Here is a 24,935-nt window from a genome sequence, read left to right on the forward strand (position 1 = left end):
GCGATAAGTACCTAAACAAGATTCTCAAGGACAAAGGGCTGTTGCGCTTGAGCAGCGTTCTTATCAGTTGAAAAGGAACAGTGCTGTGTGTCAGTTCTTTGTTTTCGTGCTATGGCATATAACGATTGGGATTTTACTTCTGTCAAGGTAAGGCAAGTTATTTATTACACACTTTTAAACTATTGATATGTTGAAAGAATATTTCTTCTGTGTTTGTTGTGTGTTTTTGAGGTTTACGGATTGTAAGTTATAACAGAGATACTCGTTGATTTCACACTACAACTCATCTGGGGCAAAACGGGGTGGGGCAAAACGGTATTGCAATCACCCCATATTGCCCCATTACCCCATTATGCCCCGTAAGAGTATCGATTGTGTAGTTTACTATCCAGCTCGAAACATTTCTTGTTAATGCTGGGATTGCATTTGCGCAGTTTTGTTTAAGTTTTTCATGTTGAATTTTCAAAATTTGGTTATGTTGATTTGATGTCAGGAAATATTAAGATTTAACTGACAATAATTCGATGTTATCTGCATAATCTTTGTAGTACAATTCCCAATGATCACATTTTTTCTTTTTCTTAATAATGCCTAATTCAGAATGTACCTTTTGAAGTAATTATCAACATTTTTTTTAAAAAAAAAAAAGAGTACTCATCTTTTGTTATATTTGATTATTGAGTCTAATAAATATTTCATAAAATTCAAGTTGTGTTGTATAATAGTAATCATATATTGTTGTTTTATGATAAGTCTATATTAGAGCTGGATATTATAGATGTAATAGTGTACGGGGCAGTATGGGGTAGGGGCATAATGGGGTTGACTGAAATCCAATGTTTCATTATGCCCCACGTAGGGGGCATAATGGGGAAAAGAGCCATTTTTGGAATAAGCTAAGCAAAAAGGTCCAAAACAATATTTTTGAAAGGATTTGCTGGTTGAAATATCACAATAAATGTCCAACGTGTCTACCGCAGAAAAATTACTGCAATTGAGATATTGGTTACCAATTTAGAAAGGCAAATATCTTAGCTTCCCCATTATGCCCCACGTTCCCCTACAAGTACTGAAGCATTCTTAAAACATGGATATTTGGATAGTTCACATACCAGTTCCTCAGTGATGTCTTGGCCCGGCTACGATAGGTCCAATAATAGTGGAGCTATGAACTTATAAAGTTCACTTACTTCATGTTTTCGGCACCCTTTAACTCCAAAACTATCTACTTTTGACCACAGGTCAATATTTTGATGTGAAGAATCTGTTCGCAAAATATTGTGGTACATATTTGTATCACCCTATATTATATATATATATATATATATATATATATATACTAAAGAAAATGAATAAGAACAACATATAACGAACTGGGAAAGGCAGGTGACCATAAGTATCGAAAAAAAATTACGTAATATTATTAAAATTACTATTATTGAGATTAAAAAAAAGTGAAGATCGTGTTGTAAAAAAAGATTCAAGCCATTGTGTGACCCTGGAGATGACTGTCCGATCACATTCGAAATACTGGAAGGAAAACTTATTGGGAAACATTACTACGTAAGTAATTTAAAATATAATTAAAAAAAAAAATAAATAGAATGTCTTAAACCGCCTCGAAGACGACTGTGCACATACTAATGCGTTAATAAATATGAAATAAATAAAGTTCTCTCTTACCGAATCAAGGAGATCGACCACTTTGGAGAAGTAGAACCACCAACAAGCAGCTGCCATCTGTTCAAGATAAATTAAGGAGAGGGGGAAAAAGAACAATTTTTATATTTACTGTTATCTGCATTAAAGACAGCGCTGATTGACATAAAATTGAAAATATTATACAAAATATAACTCACCATTTGAATTCAAGTGAAACAAAATAATGTAAGCTTTAAATGCAATCGCTGAATTTCCGGTGATCATGGCCACCATCATCTCCTGAGCTTTCTTGTTAGGTTTACTAAGTTAAACGTTGGAAATTAGCAGGTTGTAATCTTTGAGACCTGGTAACAGTACATTTTGATGTCATGGAAGAAGGAGGAGGAAAAGGTGAATGGCAAGGTAAAATTATCCTTCTTCTTCAGTCGGTGACATAAAAATAAAAATAAAATCTGACCGTAGCAAACGTTTACTATTACTAATCCGTGTTACAGTTTCGGACACACGGACACGTTATCTCTGATGAAGGCAATGATATATTGCCGCAACTCTAACACAGATTAGTAATAATACCGTTTGCTTTGTTCAAATTATATTTTTATTAGCTGAAATGTCCGTTCTTCGCACGGGAAGAACCGATTTGTAGAAAAGATGCTACGATCGTGAGATACTTAATTATTCACGTAAATACCAATTAATTGGATACAAAGGAAAGAAATTTCGACATGTAATCCTATAGCATCTAATAAGCAAATATATTTATTGTAGAGTTTAGAGATTGTCCTCATTATTTATCTAAAAATTACCAAAATCTTAATCCATTCTTAGCAAAAAGCTCACAAAAACATAACCGTGGTCATCAGAAATTCAGCTAAAGCATTTAAAAAAAAAAAGGTAATTCCAAGAAAAGACAAGTGATTCTAATTTTATTTATTAAGAAATGTACTCTTTGCGTACTCTTACACAGTACACACAATAGCACTGACATACATATGTCAAAACTTTGGAATACATACTAAACCATAATTACCTGAAATTTGCCGTATTAGTACTGTTAAACGCATAGTTCCAAATCACCAGAAAGAATGGCAGCATGATATTAGAGGTAGTGTAATCAAACCGGACAAAAGATTTTCGATTTTTCTTTTTTGACATTTCTAAAAGACCATAAAATCAACTTTACACATCATCATCACCACATTCATTTTAATAGCATGCATGCATTCATGATAATTCACTGCACATTTTTCATCATTAGTCGGAGGGATGCCGAGCATTATTTAATCAAACGTAAATAATCGCACTGAACATAAATTACTGTATTTTCTTTCAGAAATTGATTACATACTGCTAAATTGCGTTTGTAATTTGAAATAAATAAACCAAATTGAAATGGAAAAGAAAAAATGAAGCAAATTTGTTCCTTTTTACAGCCAAACAGCAGTCATAATATTTTACACGCTGTTTAAAAATCCAATTTTAAAATTTCAAATAATAAAGTTGAGTTTTAAATGTCTATCAAATTTGCTTGAATTGAGAGAAAACTAACACTAATTTTTTTAGGACTCAAAAGCGAAGGATCGAGGGTTTATCTATCATTTTTATCAATTTAATTTACTACTTATATTTGATCTCAGAATGAACCACGGTGAAGTGTAATGTCCTCCTCATATCCCCCCCCCCTCCACATCCCATCTTCTCTCTCTTCTCCACTTTCTGCTTCAGTGTGCCTTGTATAACTTGTTTGTTTATTTATTTAAGTTAAGCATCCATTTCAGAACCGATGCTATATGAGACTTAAATCTACGAGGGAAGATCAAAAACTAAGGTTACATGGTCGATACTTCTGGATTTAGGATTTAGATTTCTGGTCTTTCGGCACCTATGTACATTTTGCCCGTCACGTTTGAGGGATGACGTCCCTCGGCGAGCACACTATCAGAGGAAAGGGAAGGAAGCGGCCTGGGACCTATAAGTTAGGTACCACCCCGGCATTTGCCTGGTGTGAATGAGGAAAACCCAGGAAAACCTCATTCAGGGTTGCTGGTCTGAAAAAGCGTGTTATACTTTTTCGACCGAGTGACCCCACCGGGAATCGAACCCGGGACCGCTCGCACCAAAGGCAAGAGCGTTAGCGACTACGCTATACGCGGGGACACTCGATACTTGTGGAGTTTCGTCTGTTATAGAGGAATGAGGAGTGTGTGGTAATTTTAATACATGGAGTTAGCAACTGTATACAGTTTCAGTCACCTGCCACTTACGGCGCTTGTTGTAGGAAAATGCAAATGGCGACTCGATTGGGAAAACTGGTCTCGCGAAGAAGTCCACTCGATTACTCGATTTCTGTGAGCGAAACACGGAACCGCAGCTGAACTTCACTGGCAGATGGTGCTCGAAAGTTTGCGGTAGAGGAAACGTCACCGACGAGGAGCGCAGTGCCCGAACCAGCAAGGCATCAACAGATTTGATCACAGCTCGCGTGGAGGAGTTGATTCAGGACAATAGGAGGGTCACGTTACGGTATCTGGTGGGCAGAATTGGAAATGTCGCTTCGCTTCAGACGAGGAAGTGAAACATATCGTCACGACGTGAATGAATACGCAAAAACAGGATTTTCTTACAAGGAGGAAATTTTCAAATTCATTCCACGATGAGATAAGTGCCTCAACTGATATGAAAACTTGTCGAAAAATAACCTAATGTATGTACTGTGTTGGCTGTATTGGTTGTATGAAATAATATATACTATACATGTTTCACTGCAGGCTTTGTAACCTTACTTTCTGATTACCCCTCGTAGTCATTTTTTTTTTTTTTTTATCCTACAGCATCTGAATTTCTAATTTAAATGCTTTTCTTGTTTTAAAGCATGAAGTTTTAACATCTTTCGGCGCTCGTCAAACTTCCTTATTTCTAAAGGTAATTTCTTCAACCTCTTTCGTATCATCAACTTTTTGAATGTCTTGATTCTTCGAAATATGCTTAATATCTTTTTTTTTTTTTTTTTTTTCATTTCATGAATTTCCCTTACTTTCTCTGACTTTCAAAGTCAGTGTGAACCGTGGTTTAAGGTGAAATCCGAACCATCAAATTTCAATGCTCTCCATCGGGACTATTATGCGCGTGGGGAGGATCATACCTTATATGAGGTTCATAATAGATCTAGAAAGCTTCTATTACGCCTGTTAGTGACAGAGTGCTCCTAAGTGGTTGTCGCTAGGCTAGACATAGTTCAGCCAGTCGCTAACAGATGGCGCTGAAGCGGATCAGGCCCACACGGGGCTGTTAACCAAGTGGTAGTTTATGAGGTCTATAAGGATAAAAGTTCTTCTCAAATCATGAGAAATACTCGCTAAGTATTATTGTGTAATTTTTTTAGTATTATTATTTCTATTTCTTGATTTGATAGCTTCAGAACTGTTGTTTTATACAAAACCAATACAGGCTTTTGTATAAGAAAAGTAGAATAAAATGAAACAACTTGCTTATTAACCGTAAATTCTGAAGAGAAACCCTCGTGAGAATTTTATTGTTTTATTTTAAATGTATTTGCAAGTAAAAACAAACAAATAATAATAAAATCAAAATAGATTATTATAACAATGATTTAAATAGCATTTTTATTATGTATCATAGCAAAATGTCCTGAAAAGTATGATTTCATCTTTATCAAAGTTAACTTTCCCAAACTTTTCTTCTCTCAAAGGTATTTTTTCTAAACTTTTCTTCTCCCAAAGGTATTTTTCCTAAACCTTTTTTTATTTTTCAAAAGTACCTTTCCTAAACTTTTATTTTTCAAAGGTACTTTTCCTAAACATCTCTTCTTTTTCAAAGGTACCTTTCCTAAACTTTTCTTATTTTTCACGGGTATCTTTTCTAAACTTTTCTTCTTTTACAAAGGTATTTTCCTAAACTATTCTTCTCTCAAAGATATTTTTCCTACGCTTATCTTCTCTCAGAGGTATTTTCCTGAACTTTTCTTCCCACAAAGATATTTCTCCTAAGCTTTCCTACTCTCAAAGGTATTTCTCTTAAACTTTTCTTTTCTCAAAGATATTTTTCCTAAACTTTTCTTCTCTCAAAGGTATCTTTCCTACACTTTTCTTATTTTTCAAAGGTATTTTTCCTTAATTTTTTTTCAGTTATTTTTTCCTAAACTTTTCTTCTCTCAAAGATATTTTTCCTAAACTTTTCTTCCCACAAAGATATTTCTGCTAAACTTTCTTACTCTCAAAGGTACTTTACTAAACTTTTTTTCTCTCAAAGCTCTTTTCCTAAACTTCTCTTTTTCAAAGGTATCTTTCCTAAAATTTTCTTCCCTCAAAAGTATGTTTCCTAAACTTTTCTTTTCTCAAAGATATCTTTCCTAAAGTTTTCTTCTCTCAAAGATATTTTTCCTAATTTTTTTCTTCCCACAAACATTTTTTCTAAACTTTCCTAATTTCGAAGGTATTTTTTTTAAGCTTTTCTTCTCTCGAAGATATCTTTCCTACACTTTCTTCTCTCAAAGATATCTTTCATAAACTTTTCTTCTCTCAAAGATATGTTTCCTAAATTTTTCTTCTCTCAAACATATTTTTCCTAATTTTTTCTTTCCTAATCTTTTCTTTCTTCCCCTAAACTTTCCTAATTTCGAAGGTATTTTTTCTAAACTTTTCTTCTCTCGAAGATATCTTTCCTAAACTTTCTTCTCTCAAAGATATCTTTCCTAAATTTTTCTTCTCTCGAAGTTATTTTTCCTAAACTTTTCTTCTCTCAAAGGTATTTTTTCTAAACTTCTCTTCTCTTTCAAAGGAATCTCCAAAAATTTTCTTCTCTCAAAGGTATTTTTCCAAAAACCTCTCTTATTTTTCAGAGGTATTTTACCTAAACTTGTCTTCTCACAAAGGTATTTCTCCTACTCTTTTCTTCTCTCAAAGGTATTTTTCCCAAACTTCTCTTCTTTTTTAAAGGTATCTTTCTTAAAATTTTCTTCTCTCAAAGGTATTTTTCCTAAACTTTCCTTCACTCAAAAGTATTTTTCCTAAACGCTTCTTCTCTCAAAGATATCTTTCCTACACTTTTCTTCTTTCAGAGGTATTTTCCTAAACTTTTCTTCTCTCAAAGATATATTTCCTAAACTTTTCTCTCCACAAAGATATTTCTCCTAAACTTTCATACTCTCAAAGGTACTTTTCCTAAATTTTTCTTCTCTCAAAGGTATTTTTCCTAAACTTCTCTTTTTCAAAGGTATCTTTCCTAAAATTTTCTTCTCTTAGGTATTTTTCCTAAGCTTCTCTTCTGTTTCAAAGGTATCTTTCCTAAAAGTTTCTTCTCTCAAAGGTATTTTTCCTAAACTTTTTTCTTTCAAAGGTTATTCCTAAGCTTTCTTCTTTTTCAAAGGTATTTTTCCTAAACTTTTCTTTCCTCAGATATCTTTCCTACACTTTTCTTCTCTCAAAAGTATTTTTCCTAAACCTTTTTTCTCTCAAAGGTGTTTTTCCTAAACTTTTTTCTCTTAGAGTTATCTTTCCTAAACTTTTCTTCTCTAACTGTATCTTACTCTGTCTATGGCTTAATGATATTTTGTCTTAAGTCTGATCGTGTTGTGGTAATATAAAATATACTATAATGCTTCTTATGGCAAGACAATGTTATATGCTATTTTAGATAAAACTTATATTTTCAAACAACCTTATACAAATTTTACGAAAAAATAAAATTATATTGAAAATATACATAAACATGCTCTCATCTACAATACAAAAAGAAAATATTCATGCTGATTTTGCTTTAGCTTAAAACATACATTCAACACAAACTGTTATCTTAACTGCTACTGAAAGTTGATTCCAGTCAAAATATCAACTTTCCTGCGCACAAAAAAATACTGCAATAATTTAACAGCTAAAAATTAAATAAACACAACACTAAACTTATTTACTACTTTTCTTGTATTTTACATTTAGTTATTACTGTTACCGGCAAAGTAGGACTTCTAGACAGTATTAACAATGCCTAGGCAAAGTACAGAACAATTTTTTGTTATAACTTTGGCTCAAGTTATATTAGTTAATACACTTGTGTCTAGAAATTCAGGAACATTACGAGATAATGTCACATGAAACAAGACGGGGGGCCGATGCCGATCTGCGGAAACGGACGTGTGGAGCTGGCTCACCCTGTCGATTGAACATCGATCTCGTTTCACATTGTCAAAAACGATCAATACGGAATGTGATACAGGTTGCATAGCGTGTTCTCATACTATGGATGAAGCCATTCAGAGTTCGAGATGGCGGATTTCGGGTTGCAATCCGACGTCCAAGGGTACCTTAGACATGTTCAATCGGATTAAGATCCGGGTAGCGTGCTGGTCACTCCAAACGCGTGATATAATCTAGTTTCAGGTATTCCTCCATCATATGCACCGAGTGAACGAGCATTATCGTCCATTAGATGAAACCTAGACCCATATGAACCACAGAAGAGTCACACATACTATTGCAGGAAAACGTCCCAACAGATCGCACACGTCCCAGTACCGTGCAGGAACACATGCAGAAGTGTTTGTGCTCAGGCACGGCCTCCAGGGTGGCCCATAGACTTAGAATAATGTATCCAATTATCATATACTTCAAAAATAAGTAATTTACACCCGGTTTAACTCTGAAATTAACAAAGATCATAAGTTAAATATTTGTGATAATAATGCAAAAAGTCGCGATGACGACTGAGAAACATTTTTCCTCTTTAAAAAAAATGGAAACATATTTGTTGCACTGAAGGAAAGGACAATGCTTCTCAAGAAGTCAATGCAACAGTGGCAGGAGCCGGATAAAGAGAAGCAGAGTAGTGTTTTGTGTCAGTAATAGCTTCGTTGAAAATGATTGCGATTGTTTACAACAATACACTGCATGTTTCATCTGTGTAGCATTAACTGTAAACAAAATTTCTTTTTTGGGCATTGTGGAGTTGATCTTCGTTACGTTGAGAAGACTCTGTGCTTGTTTAGCTTAAATATATCCACGGAACGTATCAGTGTTTTCTTCTCAGTGTATTCCTCGTATTCCAAGGAACTAGATTTTCAATCGAATTCCTACAATTCCTTAAGAGGATGTAGTACACTCATTCGATACTGGACATACAAAAAAAAAAAAAAAAAAAAAAAAAAATATCGACCTATTGCACTTCAATAAAATGCAGTTGTAAAAGTCGATTGTAAGCTTATTCTTGTTATTTCACATGTGATTAAAACTTATTAATCTAAAATAATTGTGGTTTCTATGTGCTAATGATACAATTTCGTTATTGCTGTACACCTTTTTATCCAATTTATTCCGTACAAGTTGTTTTCATTTTTTATCTTTTGTTTCTAACCTAAATTTCAGTTTCAAAGATTTCTGCGTATACTTTTTAGGTCTTAATGGTTATACATCCAGGTTGTTACATTTTGCTATTCTTTTAGTACCGTACGTCTTGTTGCATATAGAGATTACTTCCAACAATCTAATGGTTATAAATTAAGAACGTGAAAGAAAATATAAATGATTAACGTTTACTTTCTTGCGTTCTTGTAATAAAATTTCTCAGATAACAATGTTTGTAGTAGCCTTTTTAACTGCAGTTTTCATTTACCCGCTTACAGAGTTTCACCTATGTTGTGTATTGTTTGAACCTTCTTTTATATCGGTACATACTTGTAATGAAAGAACTCCTTGGAGAGAGGGGAAGCATCCATTTAAAGAATTAAGCCCTCTTGACCTATCCTGCATCTACTACATGCCTGTATTACTGTGCCCGGCCATTCAGAAAATAGACCCGTCTCCCCTTCGCTCACCCCATCACACAAGTCTGGCGCCATGCCTGTTCGTGTCCCTAACATAATGCCACTCCACACCATAACGATCTCGTTCCATAAAATTGACAATCATAACGTTTCCCTGGTCCCCGCCAGACGTACAGGCGTCGTGAACCGGGACTCATCAGTGAAAAGTACCTCACCCCACTGTTCTAGAGTTCACTCACGGTGGGTTTGACATTATGTTAAGCGGTCCTGATGGTGTCATAGTGTAAATGGAGCATGTCTAGAGGATCGCCTTGCATAAAGGGACACCTTGTGTAGCTGTCGATACATAATTGGTCGGAAGATACGGGTCATAGAGGTTGCTGCAAAGTCTCGAGTCAGACACAGTGCTGGCTGGACTTCGTCTGTCTTTCTTGAATCTAGTTCACTGTAGCAAAATTACACTACGAGCCACATGCAACTTTGCACCCACAGCTCGTTAATTTGGCCTCATTTCTAGTCTTGGGATAATACAGCCACATGTAATATCGTCCAGATGCCTTTGTCCTATCCTCTATGCTTCCTATACGTTTGATGTGTACCTACCTAACGAAAGAAGATGTACGTAATACTTCAATACCAAGCTGGTCTTGCACGTACCACCCGTCAATAATTAATTACGCTCGCAGAGGGCACTGTGTCATTTACGTGGCTACAATATACATTTGTGTGAAACATGCACAAAATCACATTGTGCCATGGTGTCCCGGGATTGCAGAAAAACCACATCCCTTAACTATGGATATGAATGTAGAGTAAGCTTTAGTAAATGGCTATAGATTACATAATATGTAAGGTTATTTGATTAAATACACGGATCGGTCAGGTTAAGAGGTCAGTATAGTTTGCACTGATTCTCGGCGCTTCCAATTAGGATTATGTACTTCTCACTCTGCCTACACCTTGCTGACAATGTCTGGATTTCGAACTTTGCAGGTAGCATTACAACAAACTAAAACCGAAAAAAAAAAAAGAAAATTAAAATAAAAACTCTACTACTTACTTGTGACTTGTTGGATGGGTGCATGATGAAAAAAATAAAGCATTGTTTTCTATTAATTGAATGCAGAAAAATGCATAACAAAGCGTGAAAAGCTGCTGCGACAAGAACTAAGGCATTTTTGTTCTAGCAAACAAGCACCCCTCCTCGTTGCATCATAATACCTGTTGGAAATATTTACAAAACGATACAATACAATTCTTATAGACAATTGAAAATAATAATAATACTTAAGTCCACACACTCAAATAATTTTAGGAGGCGATCACTTCTGAATGTATTGAAAGTAAGAAGATACTTTTAACCTCAATTTTGTATTTCAAGTTATGATTCCTGCTTCTCAACAGACGAATCTCTGAAATAAACGCAGTTTTCGAAACAAACAATATTTCAGGTTATATGTGTGTTTGTTTAATTGTTAGCCTATATTAGGGTAAAAAAAATCGTATATTCGGCAATTCTTATTCTCTTTACCTACGCTGGGTAGACTAAAGAAAGAATTTTGTACAGAAATAATTATTAACAATTGAAAACACTTAAATATATGTGTCTCCTTATGTGAATTGATTGTACTAGATATAGGGTCATATAAAAAAGTCTCCGCGGTTTTTTGGTACATCTTTGAACAAAAAATTTCTTTATTGAAAATCAATTTTAATCAAGTACATATTTACCATTATTATCTACGACCTTTTGCCATTTTTCGGTCATAATTCCATCGGTGTAGAACTACTGTGGTTTATCGTCGAAAAACTTGGCCAAGTGATTTTTCAGCGGCGCTTCGGTCAGCCAATTTTTTTTTTTTTTTACCATCAAGAGAGTTTTGCAGAGACCGAAACAAATGGTAGTCAGACGGTGCAAGGTCCAGGCTATACGGTGGATGCATCAACACTTCCCAACCAAATTCCGTCAATTTGTTCCGAATCATCAAAGATGTGTGTGGCTGCGCACTGTCATGATGGTACACAACTCCCTTTCTGTTGGCCAATTCTGGTCGTTTTTTCTGGATTGCTTCGTTCAAACGGTCGAGTTGTGCACAGTACAGGACCGAATTGATGGTTTCGTCAGATTGCAGCAGCTCATAATGGACAAGTCCCTACCAATCCCATCAAACACTCAACATAACCTTGTTTGCCAACAATCCAGGCTTTGAAGTCGTTTATGGAGGGTCACCAGCTTTTGACCATGATCGCTTGCGTTTGATATTCACCTATTTTATCCATTTTCATTGCCTGTAATGAGTCGCTTCAAATAGAATAAAAAATGCACCGTCTGACTACCGTTTCTTTCGGTCTCTGCGAAACTCCTTTGATAGTAAAAAAAAATAATAAATAAATAAATAAAAATGGCCGACCAAAGCGCCGCTGAAAATCACTTGGCCAAGTTTTTCGACGATAAGGCACAGAAGTTCTACAGCGATGGAATTATACAGCTATCCGAAAAATGGAAAAAGATCATAGATAATAATGGTAAATATGTACTTGATTAAAACTGATTTTCAATAAAGAAATGTTTGTTCAAAAATGTACCAGAAAACAGCGGAGACTTTTTATATGACCTTTTATTATCTATTCCCAAGTTACAGTTTAATTTAATAGATAACATCAAGGCACTAAGAAATTTGCACTTATGGAGAGGATTCTCACTTATCTAGCAATTCTCACGTGGAATTCCCCGATCTTTCCAGGTTTTCCAGGTCACGATTTACAACAAAATTCCACGTCTATATATAATGTATAAAAAAAAACATATATTTTTCCCGGTCAGGGGGTCCTCAACTCATCTACTACAGGTGTACACTCATCTCCAAAATTATTGTTGCATGTCTATATATTGGTGTAGGAATATAATTTGATAACAAATTCGCCCGCTATGTCTTATAATGTTAGTATGTGTACAATCGGCAAAGACATATATGTGGCAAATTTCATGTTAAAGAGCAGTACATAAGAACAATAAAACGAAAATAAAACTTTGTTGTTCATTTAGCAGCATTTATTTTACTCATTTTAATTTTTGTATTTATAATTCATTTCCTATGAAATTTACCACAAATATACATTTCCCAATTATACACATAGTATCAGCATTAAAAGTACCCTGCAAAATCATTATCAAATTATATTCTTACAAGAAGACAGTTATAGATATGCGACAATCATTTTGGACATGAGTGTACATATGCAGTGCGTTCCACGAATAACACTAAAGCACGTCTCCTGAAGAAACCAAGGCAGATAGAAACATGAAATTTTTGGTAAGTTTCAAGGAACATAAAAGACAACATTATGCTGATATGGAGATCCCCTCATGAGGTGCGCTTAAGGGGGTTAAAGGGGGGTAACTACAAAATTTTAAATAGCAACATCCACCGTGTGGTATCTCGTTTGAAAGGTAATCACGTGTAGGGACCAATTTTGGAAACTACATGTCGCTAGCATGTCACTATCTAACATGGCGGCCATCCGTAAAGTAGGGTCGAAGTACGTTTCACGCATAACACTAAGGCCCGTCTCCTGAAGAAACCAAGGCAGATAGAAACATGAAATCTTTCGTAACCTTCAAGGGACATAAAAGACAACATTATGCTGGTAAGGAGAATCCCCCAAGTAGAGGACTTAATGGAGTTGCGGGGGATAACTATAAAATTTTAAATAGCAATCCCCATCGTGTGGTATCTCGTTTGAAAGCTAATGACGTGTAGAGGCCAGTTCTGGAAACTACTTGTCGCTATCGTGTCTCTATCCATCATGGCGGCCATCCGTAATTACGATCGAAGTACTCGTAGTTACCCCTCGTAACCCCCTTAGGTAATGGGGGATTTTCCTTATCAGCATAATGTTGTCTTCTATGTCCCTTGAAACTTACCAAAGGTTTCGTTTCTATCTGCCTTGGTTTCTTTAGGAGACGGACATAGTGTTATTCGTGGAACGCATTGCATATTTTGCAAAACAAACTATTTTATAAAATATCCCCTACAAAAGAGCCGGCTAACACAAAAAGAGAAATGGATTCTGAGAAAAATAAACGCGTGCTTAATATTTTCTGATAGGGAGCACAGTAGCAGAGCGCTTACTTCTGCTGTGTGGAGTCCGTGGTTCGATCTCCATCCAAGTACGTTTGTGGTGGACAACATCGTGCTCGTGGGCTTTCTCGGGGCACTCCCGTTTTCTCCCACTTTCTCATTACACCAAATCCTCCATCATCATTCGCTTGCTTTAATCATTGTGTCCCTTTAACCTAACAAGCATAATCGTGGAACGTAAAACTCGAAAGATTTCACTTCAATAATTCCTGACTCTTCCAGGTCTTTTCAGTTTGTCATGAAATTCCCTGACTATTTCAAGTTTTCCAGAGTTTCTTGGTCGGTGGGAACCCTGGGTGTAAAGAAATATCAGTTGAGTCATATATTTTTGATATTACACAATATCATTAGCTTTTTTTTTAAAAAAAAAAAATCAAAAGATGCAACATATACTAATAGATACACCTCACTGAATAGATTAAAATGAAATGCGTGGGTGTAAATTCTCATGCGTAGTTTTCAAGAAAACCAAGAAAAAAAAATATTTATTTTTGTAAGCTACAAACTGATGCCGTACGAAGACAATGCCATCTATTAAGATAAAACTGATACTTAAAGTATACACTAATAATTGGTCCTTACATTATGACACTAGCAAGACGGCAGTACACGGTAATCTAGTGGTTACAGCGTTCGAAAAATGAAATGAAATGAAATCTTTAAGTTTAACGTCGCACAGTTAGGCTAAATGAGACGCTGATAATGAGAAATGAGTGAAAAGGTGGAATGAAGAAAGTGGGAGGAAACGGGAGAACCACGAGAAAACCCACGAGCACGGTGTTTGTCCACCACAAAGTCCACACGGCGCGAGCTGGGATCGAACCAGGGACTCTCAAGCACCGGAGGTAAACGCTCTACCACTGAGCCACCGCGCCCCCTACAGCGTTCGAGTCACGTCCGCGTGGTTCTGGGTTCGATTCCCGGCCGGTACTTCCCATTTTCGGCGTCCACCCGGCATCGTAAGGCAAACTGGGGAATCACGTAAATAAAAGACGTGACAGACACTAGGTCTATAAAGCTCCTGATACACCTGTTCGAGACAAGGCAACACAGCACGCTGATCACATGTTTGTCGTCAGGCTAAAAGTAGTTCAGCCGGTTAACAGATGGCGTTGGAGTGGCTCAGGCTCACTAAAAGGGCTGTTACGCTAAATGCTTTGGTTTGGTTTTTTATCATTCATCTGTCTTCTTGGTCCACTCAAGAGATTTCTTTCCACAGGCATTCCATCTAGAACTCCATATATAGCGGTTTGACAAAAAAAAAAATCTAAAACGTTTGCAAAAGTGTGAAAATCATACCTAGTATGGTGCGGGGCCTCCTTTTGCGTCCAAAACAGCTTGGAAATGAAATGAAATTTTTGAGTTTTACGTCCCACGGTTATGCCGGTTAGGCTAAAGGAGACGGTGATGATGAGTAATGGATGAAATGGTGGAATGAAGAAAGTGGGAGGAAACGGGAGAACCCCGAGAAAACCCACGCACACGGTGTTTGTCCACCACAAAGTTCACTTGGCGGGGGCTGGGATCGAACCCGGGACCCCAAGCACCAGAGGTGAACGCTCTACCACTGAGCCACCGCGGCCCCCCAAAACAGCTTGGATCCGACGTGGAATGGACGTATACAGCTCCTGAATCGTTGTGTGTGGAATTGTGCAGGGTAATGAGACCGAACAGGCCTTTCTAACTCAGACCACAATGGCTCAATGATGTTCAGATATGGTAATTGTGGGACCCAGGGGTGGTGTGATAGCTCCTGGTCATGCTCCTCAAACCATGATTTCACTGTTTTTGCAGCGTGACAGGGTGCCAAATCATCTTAGTAGATGCCATCACTATCAGGGAACAATATTTGGGCCATAGGTAGAACCTGGTCCCCCAAAATGGCCTCATATGCCTTAGCATTCATTATTTCATGCAGGGCTATGATGGGACCTGCAGAAAACCACGATATTACTGCCCCCATGCTTTACAGTTGGGAGCAGACAGTCTGTATCATAGGCCTAAGACAGTGTTTTCCATACGTAAACACGATCGGTTGTTGGAAACAAGGTGAAGGTCTATTCATCGGACCACATTACGTGTTTCCACTGCTCATGAGTCCACGCCTTGTGGTCCTTGCACCACTGGATACGCCTCTTCGCATTTACTGCTGTGCCCAGGGGTTTAGCGATAGCGGCCCTGCATGAATTTTCATTTTATGCAGTTCCCGACGCACGGTTTTCGATGAAACCGGGTTCTGTAGGCCGGAATTGAGTTCAGACATATTTTCATTGCAGTGGTCTTCTTTTTAGCTGTTACAACCTGTTTTAATGCCCTCCGGTCACTATCTGACAGGATTGTCTTTCGACCACTTGTGCTTTGCAGACGTCGTTCTCCCATGAATTCTGTATGCCCTCGTGACATTGGACACAGTGCCCTTTGATACCCCAACAATGTTTGCCACTGTTGCCACTGAAGCTCCAACCAGACGGGCACCAACGATCATGCCTCTTTGGAAGTCTGTCAGGTCGCCCATTTTACCGCACCACTTTCACACCACGACACTCACAGGTGAACTGGTTACTGCTGATGGAAGTGAAAGGTCCACATGACACATTGAAAACAAAAAACGATCGGCAACTGCAACACGTGTTTCACAGTGTAGGACCAAACTTACGTGTCCTGCATGAAGTGTTTTTTGATTTTTTTTTTTTTTTTTTTTTTTGTCTATCCCCTGTATATCTATATGTACTTTCATGCGAGAGGTATTTCCCCTCCTCCATCCTGCCAAAGGAACATTTCAACATTTTTGTCCTTCGTTAACTTGGAATTGTGGAATGTAAAGGTATATTATTTTCATTTTACTCGAGTTACGGGATTCTCAAGATTGAAATACCAATTCACTGAGGAAAGAGCCACAGAAGGCTTGAAATTAAGGTATATGTTCAAATTAACACAAGATGTTAAAGTAAGATATCTTTATCTCTTCAAATACTGAATATGCATCCTATAGGGTCTACAAATAAACAAAAGCAAGTAACATGGGATGAAAGTCCATCCATTATTACGTCCCTGTTTTTAGTACACTATAGATCTGTCATTAATAACGCTACGTGGTTGTTTTCAATTGTATAGTGTACTATGGTCCGTGCCATTTCATATTTGAACGTGGGCACCACCACTAGTAACATACCGTTGCAACATATCGCTTGCTACGGATGCATACTCCTCCCTTATCAACGCTTCCAAAGTATCCAAATTACGTGGTTTTTTAAACAGGCAAAGCTGCGTTCCATGTGGGTAGGTTCGTAAATCGCAATAACTGCTTTTACTGGGCCCGCAATGCAGATAATCTTGGTGCTACAATTGAAACATTTCAGTCACGTCCTTCGCTAACTATGTGATGTGGTATTTGTGATGATATTGTTCTTGGTCCGTACATTCTTCGTAGAACAATGAATGCGGCGAAATAGCACATTCTAGAAACTTTCATTTATCCCATTCTTGCAGCCTGAAATGATCTAGACAATGAGCACTTTATCCATTATGTTTCCCACCCACTCATCTATTTTGCGTTTATTTCACGAGAACGGCTTGGCAACGCTTTCTCGGCCTGAGTTATACGACGTCGCGAAATGTTGACTAGCCATTGCGAAGTTCAAACTCGACCTTATTGGACTTTTTTTCTCTGAGATACACTCATGTCCAAAATGATTCTCGCATATCTATAACTGTCTTCTTGTATGGATATAATTTGATAATGATTTTGAAGGTACTTTTAATAGTGATAGTATGTGTATAACCGGGAAATGTATATTTGTGGTAAATTTCATAGGAAAAGAATTATAAATACGAAAATTAGAATGAGTAAAACAAAATGTTGCTAAATGGACAAGAAAATTTTATTTTCGTTTTGTTGTTCTTATTTACTGCTCTTTTGACATGAAATTTGCCACATACATGTCTTTGCCGATTATAAACATACTAACATTATAAGAGATACCTGGCGAATTCGTTATCAAATTATATTCCTACAACAACATATTTATAGACATGCGACAATAATTTTGGACATGAGTGTACTTGACAGGAAAAGTGTATGTCAAAAAAAAAAAAAAAAAAAAAAGCGTGATTTAGATCCTTTGGAAGCAGTGATAGGGGGAGAAGTATGCGTTTGTGCCAAGCAAAATTTGAAACCGCCTATTACGAACGTTAGACTCCGCCTGCAATGGCGTGTTACTAATGCTGGTGTTCACATTAAAATACGAAATGGAAAGGAACATACTACATTACAAAATTGAAAGCAACAATATAGTTTTATTAATAACAGATCTATAGTATACTAAAATTAGACATGATAGTGTTTAACCCTAAATTTTCAAAAATTTGGGCACAGTAGTGACTCGTTTTGAAATGAAATATTTGGTATAACGTCCTACACAGGAGCACCAAAAGTTGACGAATAATAAATCTAATTTTAAAAAAATAAATAATGAGAGTAAGAGAAACTCGATGGACGCAGTACTGTTTACTATACGCTCACATGCCCTGCGATATAACCTAAAATAAGAAAAGAAGATTATCACTACTAAACGAAAATTGAAGAGATCTATTTAAGGATACTTACCCTGAGTGCGAGTGGATTCATGGATTTATCCACAGGCTGGCATGATAGCTTATAATCCGCTAGGTACGAAGTTATTACAAACTGCACGAAAGAATAAAGTAAAACAAAATGTAAGAGTAAAGAAGTTCTAAAAATAACAACCAAAAAAACTTTCTCATACATTAAAGAATTGAAAAGAGACAAAAATCTGCGTACAGTTTCGAAGGCACTCCTCACTTGAATATTGTTACCTGTGATCTTACGTACAAATACATACCAAGAACTTTTCATTTCATAATGAGAAGAGAACGAAATCTTATTATCAACCCTTCCTTATGTTATTCTTCCTTCACTTTATTTGTACAGGAAGGGGGGCGGTGGCTCAGTGGTAGAGCGTTCACCTCCAGTGCTTGGGGTCCCTGGTTCGATCCCAGCTCAAGCCATGTGAACTTGGTGGTGGACAAACACCGTGCTCGTGGGTTTTCTCGGGGTTCTCCCGTTTCCTCCCACTTTCTTCATTCCACCATTTCACTCATTTCTCATCATCACCGTTTCCTTTATCCTAACCGGCATAACCGTCTGACGTAAAACTTTATAAGATTTTATCTCATTTTTTACTTGTGCAGGATGGACAAATAGAGAATTTCACGCAACATGCCTTTTATATAACAAGAACTTTTCCTGTAGATGCGCTTAAGGAGATTGTACGGAGTTCCTCGAGACCGTACGCAGGTTATTCTTTTGGATGGTTAAAGGTATGAGAATTTTCACTTACTGTTAGTAGATATGCATCTTATCGTATTAACTGATAGTTTTTTTCAAATCTTCCTTATACAATGAAGTGTAATAAATGGTGCTACCATAAACTGAAGAGTAATGTATCAAACTATTTTCGAAAGCTATATATTGATTAAAAATAAATAAATAAATAAAAATACTAACCGATGTCAACAAAAGCACTAAAACCGATAAAATAATAAAAGCTCTAAAAGTTGAAAATAACTCATTACTATCTACATATTAAAAATGCTAGGTTTATTATTTGTGGTCTAGAAATTGTATATGTTTCTGAACGTTTATCTATTTGTGACCAATCCTTTCGACAGTGAGTTCTCGGAAACCACAAGCTCTACAAAGGTGCCGTTTTCACTAATCGATTGTAAATTTTATCGAATAAAACAGGAAATATATTATTGATTGATCATAGTTCTCTAGATAAATAAACAAACGGAATATATTTATTATTTTATACTTTATTTGGTTCTTTGCCTCCTTTGGTTGGCACTTTTTATTTGAAAAACGCAGAAAAAATACATCATGATTTTTCTGACAACCTAATACTACAAGTATTCAGGAAATATTATTGTAACTTTAGATAACACAAAACTAAATAATAAAATCATCGCGCATTTACTGACTAATTTCCTAAGTATATGTGCTGAACATGTAATACTTAATAAGTCTTATTATACGATATCCAACAAAGCAAAATTTACCTGTCTAATTAGTCTTACCTCCTTAAATATATAAAAAGAAAGACATATTTGAAAGAGGTTGTAGAGCAGCAGCACAGGTTTCACGTTGAAAGGCGGTCTGTTCTTCATGTACTTTGGTCCATAGAATACAAATATCACATAGCAAATAAATATAGTGGTCACAGGTACCGGGGAGTTTACCAAAAACCAATGCTTCACCCTGGAGTCTGAAATAGAAAATAAATAATAATAATAATAAAAAAAATAATTATGTGGGGCACAATGGTGAAAGATGTATGCGTTCATAGGCATCAGTACTGTATGAAAACAGAACAAATAAATCAAAATGATGAACATTGTACAGATTCTATTAAAAAAAAAATTAAAATTTCAAAGATGGAAGCCTTACTTAGTGCAAGAACCAGTATATATACCTAATCCATTAATATTTTAGTGTGACACTGTAGCAGTGAAAATTAGGGCAGAAGAATTCAGAACAAAATGAAATAAAATTTTTCCGTTTTATGTCCCACGTATATGTCGTTTCAACTAAGGGAGACAGATGATTATGGCAAGTGAATGACGATGAAATAATTGGTGGAATGAGAAAACCCACAGACCCACCACAAACTTATTTTTCCGGGGATCGAACCAGTGACCCTATCCACTACAAGTAAGTGCTCTACCACTGTGCCCCCCTTCCCCCCCAACAGGGTTGGCAAAAACCATGGTTTTTATTTAAAAAAAAAAAAAAAACCGGTTTTTTTGGTTTAAACCAGGTTTTTTTGGTTTAAACCAGGTTTTTATGGTTTAAATAATTTGCTCTATATATTCATATCATATATGGACAGAAATAAGTTTTTTTCGCCTTGATGTTATTATGCAACAACCGGGTTATGCTGGAAGGGGTCACATTAAGCTTAAAGCGGAATAAAAACCGCTTCTCGAGTTACATCCGACAGAAATTGTCCTCCATTTGAACTCGGAACCAGGACTAATTGGTCACAAATGCGATACGTCTCCCGACTCACTCACGAAAGAATCCTGATAAAAAAATACGTTGCACTGATCTTTACATGCTTCTTAATATAACTGTCACGAGTCATTTCAGAAGGACAAAAAGATAAACAGTTGCACAAGTGAAACCATTACACAGAATTACATATGAACAATTTCAAAGTACTACGGAGTACAGAAGAACTAATTTAGTTCAAGTTAGTTAACAACGACTTTTATTGGTCCAAACTAAAGAAATACAACGACTTAATCTGCATATCAATAAGAAAAGTGAATAAAGATACGAATTATTTGAGTCCACTTTGGCTCAGACTCATTTATACATAAACAGATACCAAAGATACTTATTTCACTAAATGCCTCTCGTTGGGTCTGTATGACCCCCCCCCCCACACACACACACAAGTACGGCATTTTCGATGTATTTTATCAATAATAAACATTGAAACGAAACAATATTTAGAATTTTTCTTCGATTGCAATTACATAACAATAATAACAACTACAAATAATCACAAAATAAACATTTATATACTTTTTTAAAAAAAGTTGCTTTTGTAGTATAACCTTTTTGAGTAATGAATGGGGAATTTAGGTCTGAATATAATACGAATAATATACGGGAGTGAAACGTGATAACTCACAAATGTGTGTTCATCAAGATTTTACAAACACTTACACTTTTGCGAACATTTTTTGTTTTTTGGTTTAAACCAGTTGTTTTTTTTAGAAAAAACCAGCTGGTTTAAACCACCTTGGTTTAAACCAGCCAACCCTGCCCCCCAAGAATTCAGAATAGGTGCAAGAACAACGCAAAATGTATGTACCGTAATAACCATGATCATTCATCATCGTCAAAGTTAAGTGACTTGAAAGAGAGGCATCAGGAATTGTCATAGATTCCGAAATTAGTCTTACAAAAGATAACGCAAGGCAAGATATGTAAAGTATTGTTCTTTAATTTATACGTAAGTGCGAATAATACAAAATGAACACCTTAATATCCCAAAATAAATTAACATTTAAGCTAAATGCAAATCACGGTATCTCAATTTTTATTCCCTTATAGCAGCGTTTCCTAACCTTTTTCAACTTGCGGCACACTCATATAGATATTATTATTATTATTTCTAAATATAAAATACAGTGGTATTTTTTCTCTGTGATTACTGATCTCCTCACAGAGAAAAAGCTCGATCATTGTTTTCTTTCTTCCCATGCTAAATCATTATGCATATTTTTCATTCTAATTTAAAACTTGACAATAATTGCATTGAAATATAGGACCCAGGTTTCTAAAAATACAATTCCTTTTTCGAAAACTGTATCCAATCTTTCACAAAGAAGGAAGAATAGTAAATAATGAACGAACAAACAAATCTCTTTCACTTTTAAAACACAAATGTAGGTAATTTGTATGTACGTATGCTTTGTCGAAATTATTGAATGATATTTTAAAATTTCAAGTTACGAAATTGTCTGCAACAATAAAGAAGCAATGATGGTCATAACAATGATAACAAATACTTTTTTCAACATTAAAAATGTACAGAAACGTAAGTCAGTATGAAACTTAAAATTGTAGATTCATAGTAGAGGTTCATAGTAATGTGAAATACAAATATACATTTTTCCCTATGTCTTGCAATTTGATTGCTATAGAATTAATAATTTTATTTCAATTTCCTCGCGGCACACCAGTTGGGAAACGCTGCCTCATAGGCACACTTCTGCTTATTAATGTCATACCTACATAACTTGAATAATATAAATAATAAAACAACCCTAATTTTGATAATTTCTTCAGCATACTAAAACTAGTAAATAGGCCTTTTTTTTTAACGTCCTTATGTTTTCCGAAGTCAGCATATCAAATTTTAAATTAATATAAATTCGTGGTTTCATTGTTTCCCCGCTATTATTTTAATGGGGTTCAGTACCGGAGAGTAGGCCCAGAAATATGAAAAATTTACAGGAAAGAAATGCTGAATATGCCATTTTTTGAGAAATTCATATTAACAAAGTAGGTTTAATATGTTATTTTCGCATATTAAACGTTGCGTCCTCTCGGTATTATTTTAAGTGGAGACATGCTGACGTCAGGCAGTACAGCATAATCAGGCAATTAGTTGAATGATGGCAGGGATGTAATTTAGTATCTCCCCAAATTGTTTCATGGCTCCAGAACCGAGTACCTTGTTTTCGTCTAAATTGTAATAAAGGTAGGGAAAAAAAGGGCCCTACAGGGCTTCTAACCCCCTTCGCCCGCTCAGCTATACTTTGTGAAGTAAGTAACAGCGGAGATAACACTCGAAATCTTATATGTGGGGGAGATATTAAATATCAGACAATGGCAGTTCCATGTGACTGTATGACATTTCGATTTCCAGTTTTATTAGAACATGAGTTATTGAGGAACAGGAGTAATTACGTTTTGTGAAGAGGCACAAAATGTTGGATGACAAGAAAGTGTGATAACTATAAGACAACCATAAAAATACAGACACAGTTATATATTTAAATGTGAACATCGTGTTTGATGGTGTTAAAAAAAAAGTGAGAGCTTGGAAGATTATTTATCAGAGTACTTATTCAAGTCCTCTACCACAATGTAAAGGTAAATAATCACCGTGAATATGTTAAGAAAGCAACTTACTTAACGGTCTTAACATAGTTCTTTAGCGACATTCTAGTTTACGCGAATACCCACCATCGTTGACGCGCCTGATCCATACTTCCTCGCGTATGCTCGGTCCCCTTGCCGTGCTCCTGCCCTCACTTGGGTAAATAATATTCGTGCTTTTCAATGACCACCTTGTATAGGTTGTGTTTTTACCTTAGTTTTTGTGGCATATTTTCTGAGGCAGTATTTACAGGCGAAACGGTCAAGTCCCCTTAAAGTGAATGTGCACCGAGGAATTCTTACAAAACTTTCTAAGATAGTGACAATGAATTTCCTGATATTACAAAATTTTCACGTTCTTAAGTTTGAAAATACTAGACGTACTCTGTAGCAAAAAGGTCTTTTATGTTACGGTTGTCAATATTTTCTTTACTGCTGCAGGTGACTACACGAGTAATTCAAAACTTACCATTGAGTACCGTACCCGGAAAAACGTATATTCATTCCTTTCGATAATATACACTAAAATTGAACTTGCATATACCATTATGTATGCTTCTTGTTTTTGAGTGCAATATAGGAATCATAACACTGAAATTTACTGCTTCACAACTATTCAAAAGGGCAGTAGTATTGATCCAAAAGGCATTGAAAGATCACTGATTTGTCTGAAATTATTCTACCTACCTTTCATGTTTTATTCGGTGAAAATAATGCTACTTATAACTTATGAAGTTTTATCATCTATGATTTCTAATTAAGCACATTTAGATTTTTATTATTCAAAAGAGGAACTGAGTAAACGCCTCCAAAACATAGTTTTCATAGATTAATTAGAAAACTTTTTCCCTAAGTTAAGTTACTGAAAAGAAAAACAAAATACATATTTTTCAGAAATTAAGTTTACTAATTTAATTTAGTTACCTGGTTTATCCATAATTTGTTCTTAATTCGTTATTATCGGCTTTGTTTACTCCAAACACAAAGTTTCTTCTTTTACGTTTGGCAACACAGCACACGGCCCAACAAATACCGCAAATGCAGCAGTTACAGTGATAGTGACAAATTTCGACTCTTACTTTGCGGATTGGACTCTTTCTGGACGGTGTAAGATTCTCATAGGACTCGGAAATCCGTCCTCAATAAAAAGTGTATGAAAAACGCACAACTACGATAAATTATATTTAGGAATACAGACTTCGGTGTAGAATGAGAATACTCCGGTATAAAAATGAAAAATTGATGGATAAAATGTATTATTTTATAGAGAAAGATCTTCAATAGATTATTCTTTGAATAATTCCTTGAATCACACTAAGGAATGTAATTTAATATTGTTATAATTAGATCACTAGCTACAAGGACCCTGTTGCCGGGTATTAATTTTGAACCTAGATAAACTGTTGTTAAGTAGGTCCATATATTGAATATGTAATGCTGGTTGCATACACGCAACGCTTTATTAGAAATGTCCATAAATTTTGACCCCCGAGTCGAAAATCGAAAAGAAAATCGGCTTGCGACTAAATCTGGTAAGATCTATCTGTAGACAGAAGATAGTGGCTCGAGGTACACTCGGCATAAAAAAATTGCGACAACTGACGCCGTGCAGATAGGCTACCCTATATACACTTTCTTATTCCATAATCGTGTCTAGTAA

General features: G+C 35.8%; 1 protein-coding gene across 3 annotated transcripts in view; it reads right to left on the reverse strand.

Moving 5' to 3' along the window:
* LOC145672941 (very long chain fatty acid elongase 4-like) overlaps nucleotides 1-24,935 on the reverse strand; it is a 511,227-nt gene that overhangs the window by 15,094 nt on the left and 471,198 nt on the right. Inside the window, exons 1-4 of one of the 3 annotated variants that reach the window (XM_081742172.1) lie at nucleotides 24,200-24,339; nucleotides 19,675-19,862; nucleotides 18,182-18,262; nucleotides 1,684-1,740 (exon numbers count right to left, since the gene is read on the reverse strand). In XM_081742172.1, coding sequence (XP_081598298.1) covers nucleotides 1,684-1,740; nucleotides 18,182-18,262; nucleotides 19,675-19,862; nucleotides 24,200-24,212 — 339 coding nt within the window. In that variant the 5' untranslated portion in view covers nucleotides 24,213-24,339. Of the gene's footprint in view, nucleotides 1-1,683; nucleotides 1,741-18,181; nucleotides 18,263-19,674; nucleotides 19,863-23,962; nucleotides 24,101-24,199; nucleotides 24,340-24,935 lie in introns of those variants that run through there. The other 2 variants (XM_081742173.1, XM_081742171.1) reach the window with 2 other exon arrangements.

This window comes from Thermobia domestica, chromosome 16 (assembly GCF_964235325.1).
Source record: "Thermobia domestica chromosome 16, izTheDome1.hap1.1, whole genome shotgun sequence".
Taxonomy (NCBI): domain Eukaryota; kingdom Metazoa; phylum Arthropoda; class Insecta; order Zygentoma; family Lepismatidae; genus Thermobia; species Thermobia domestica.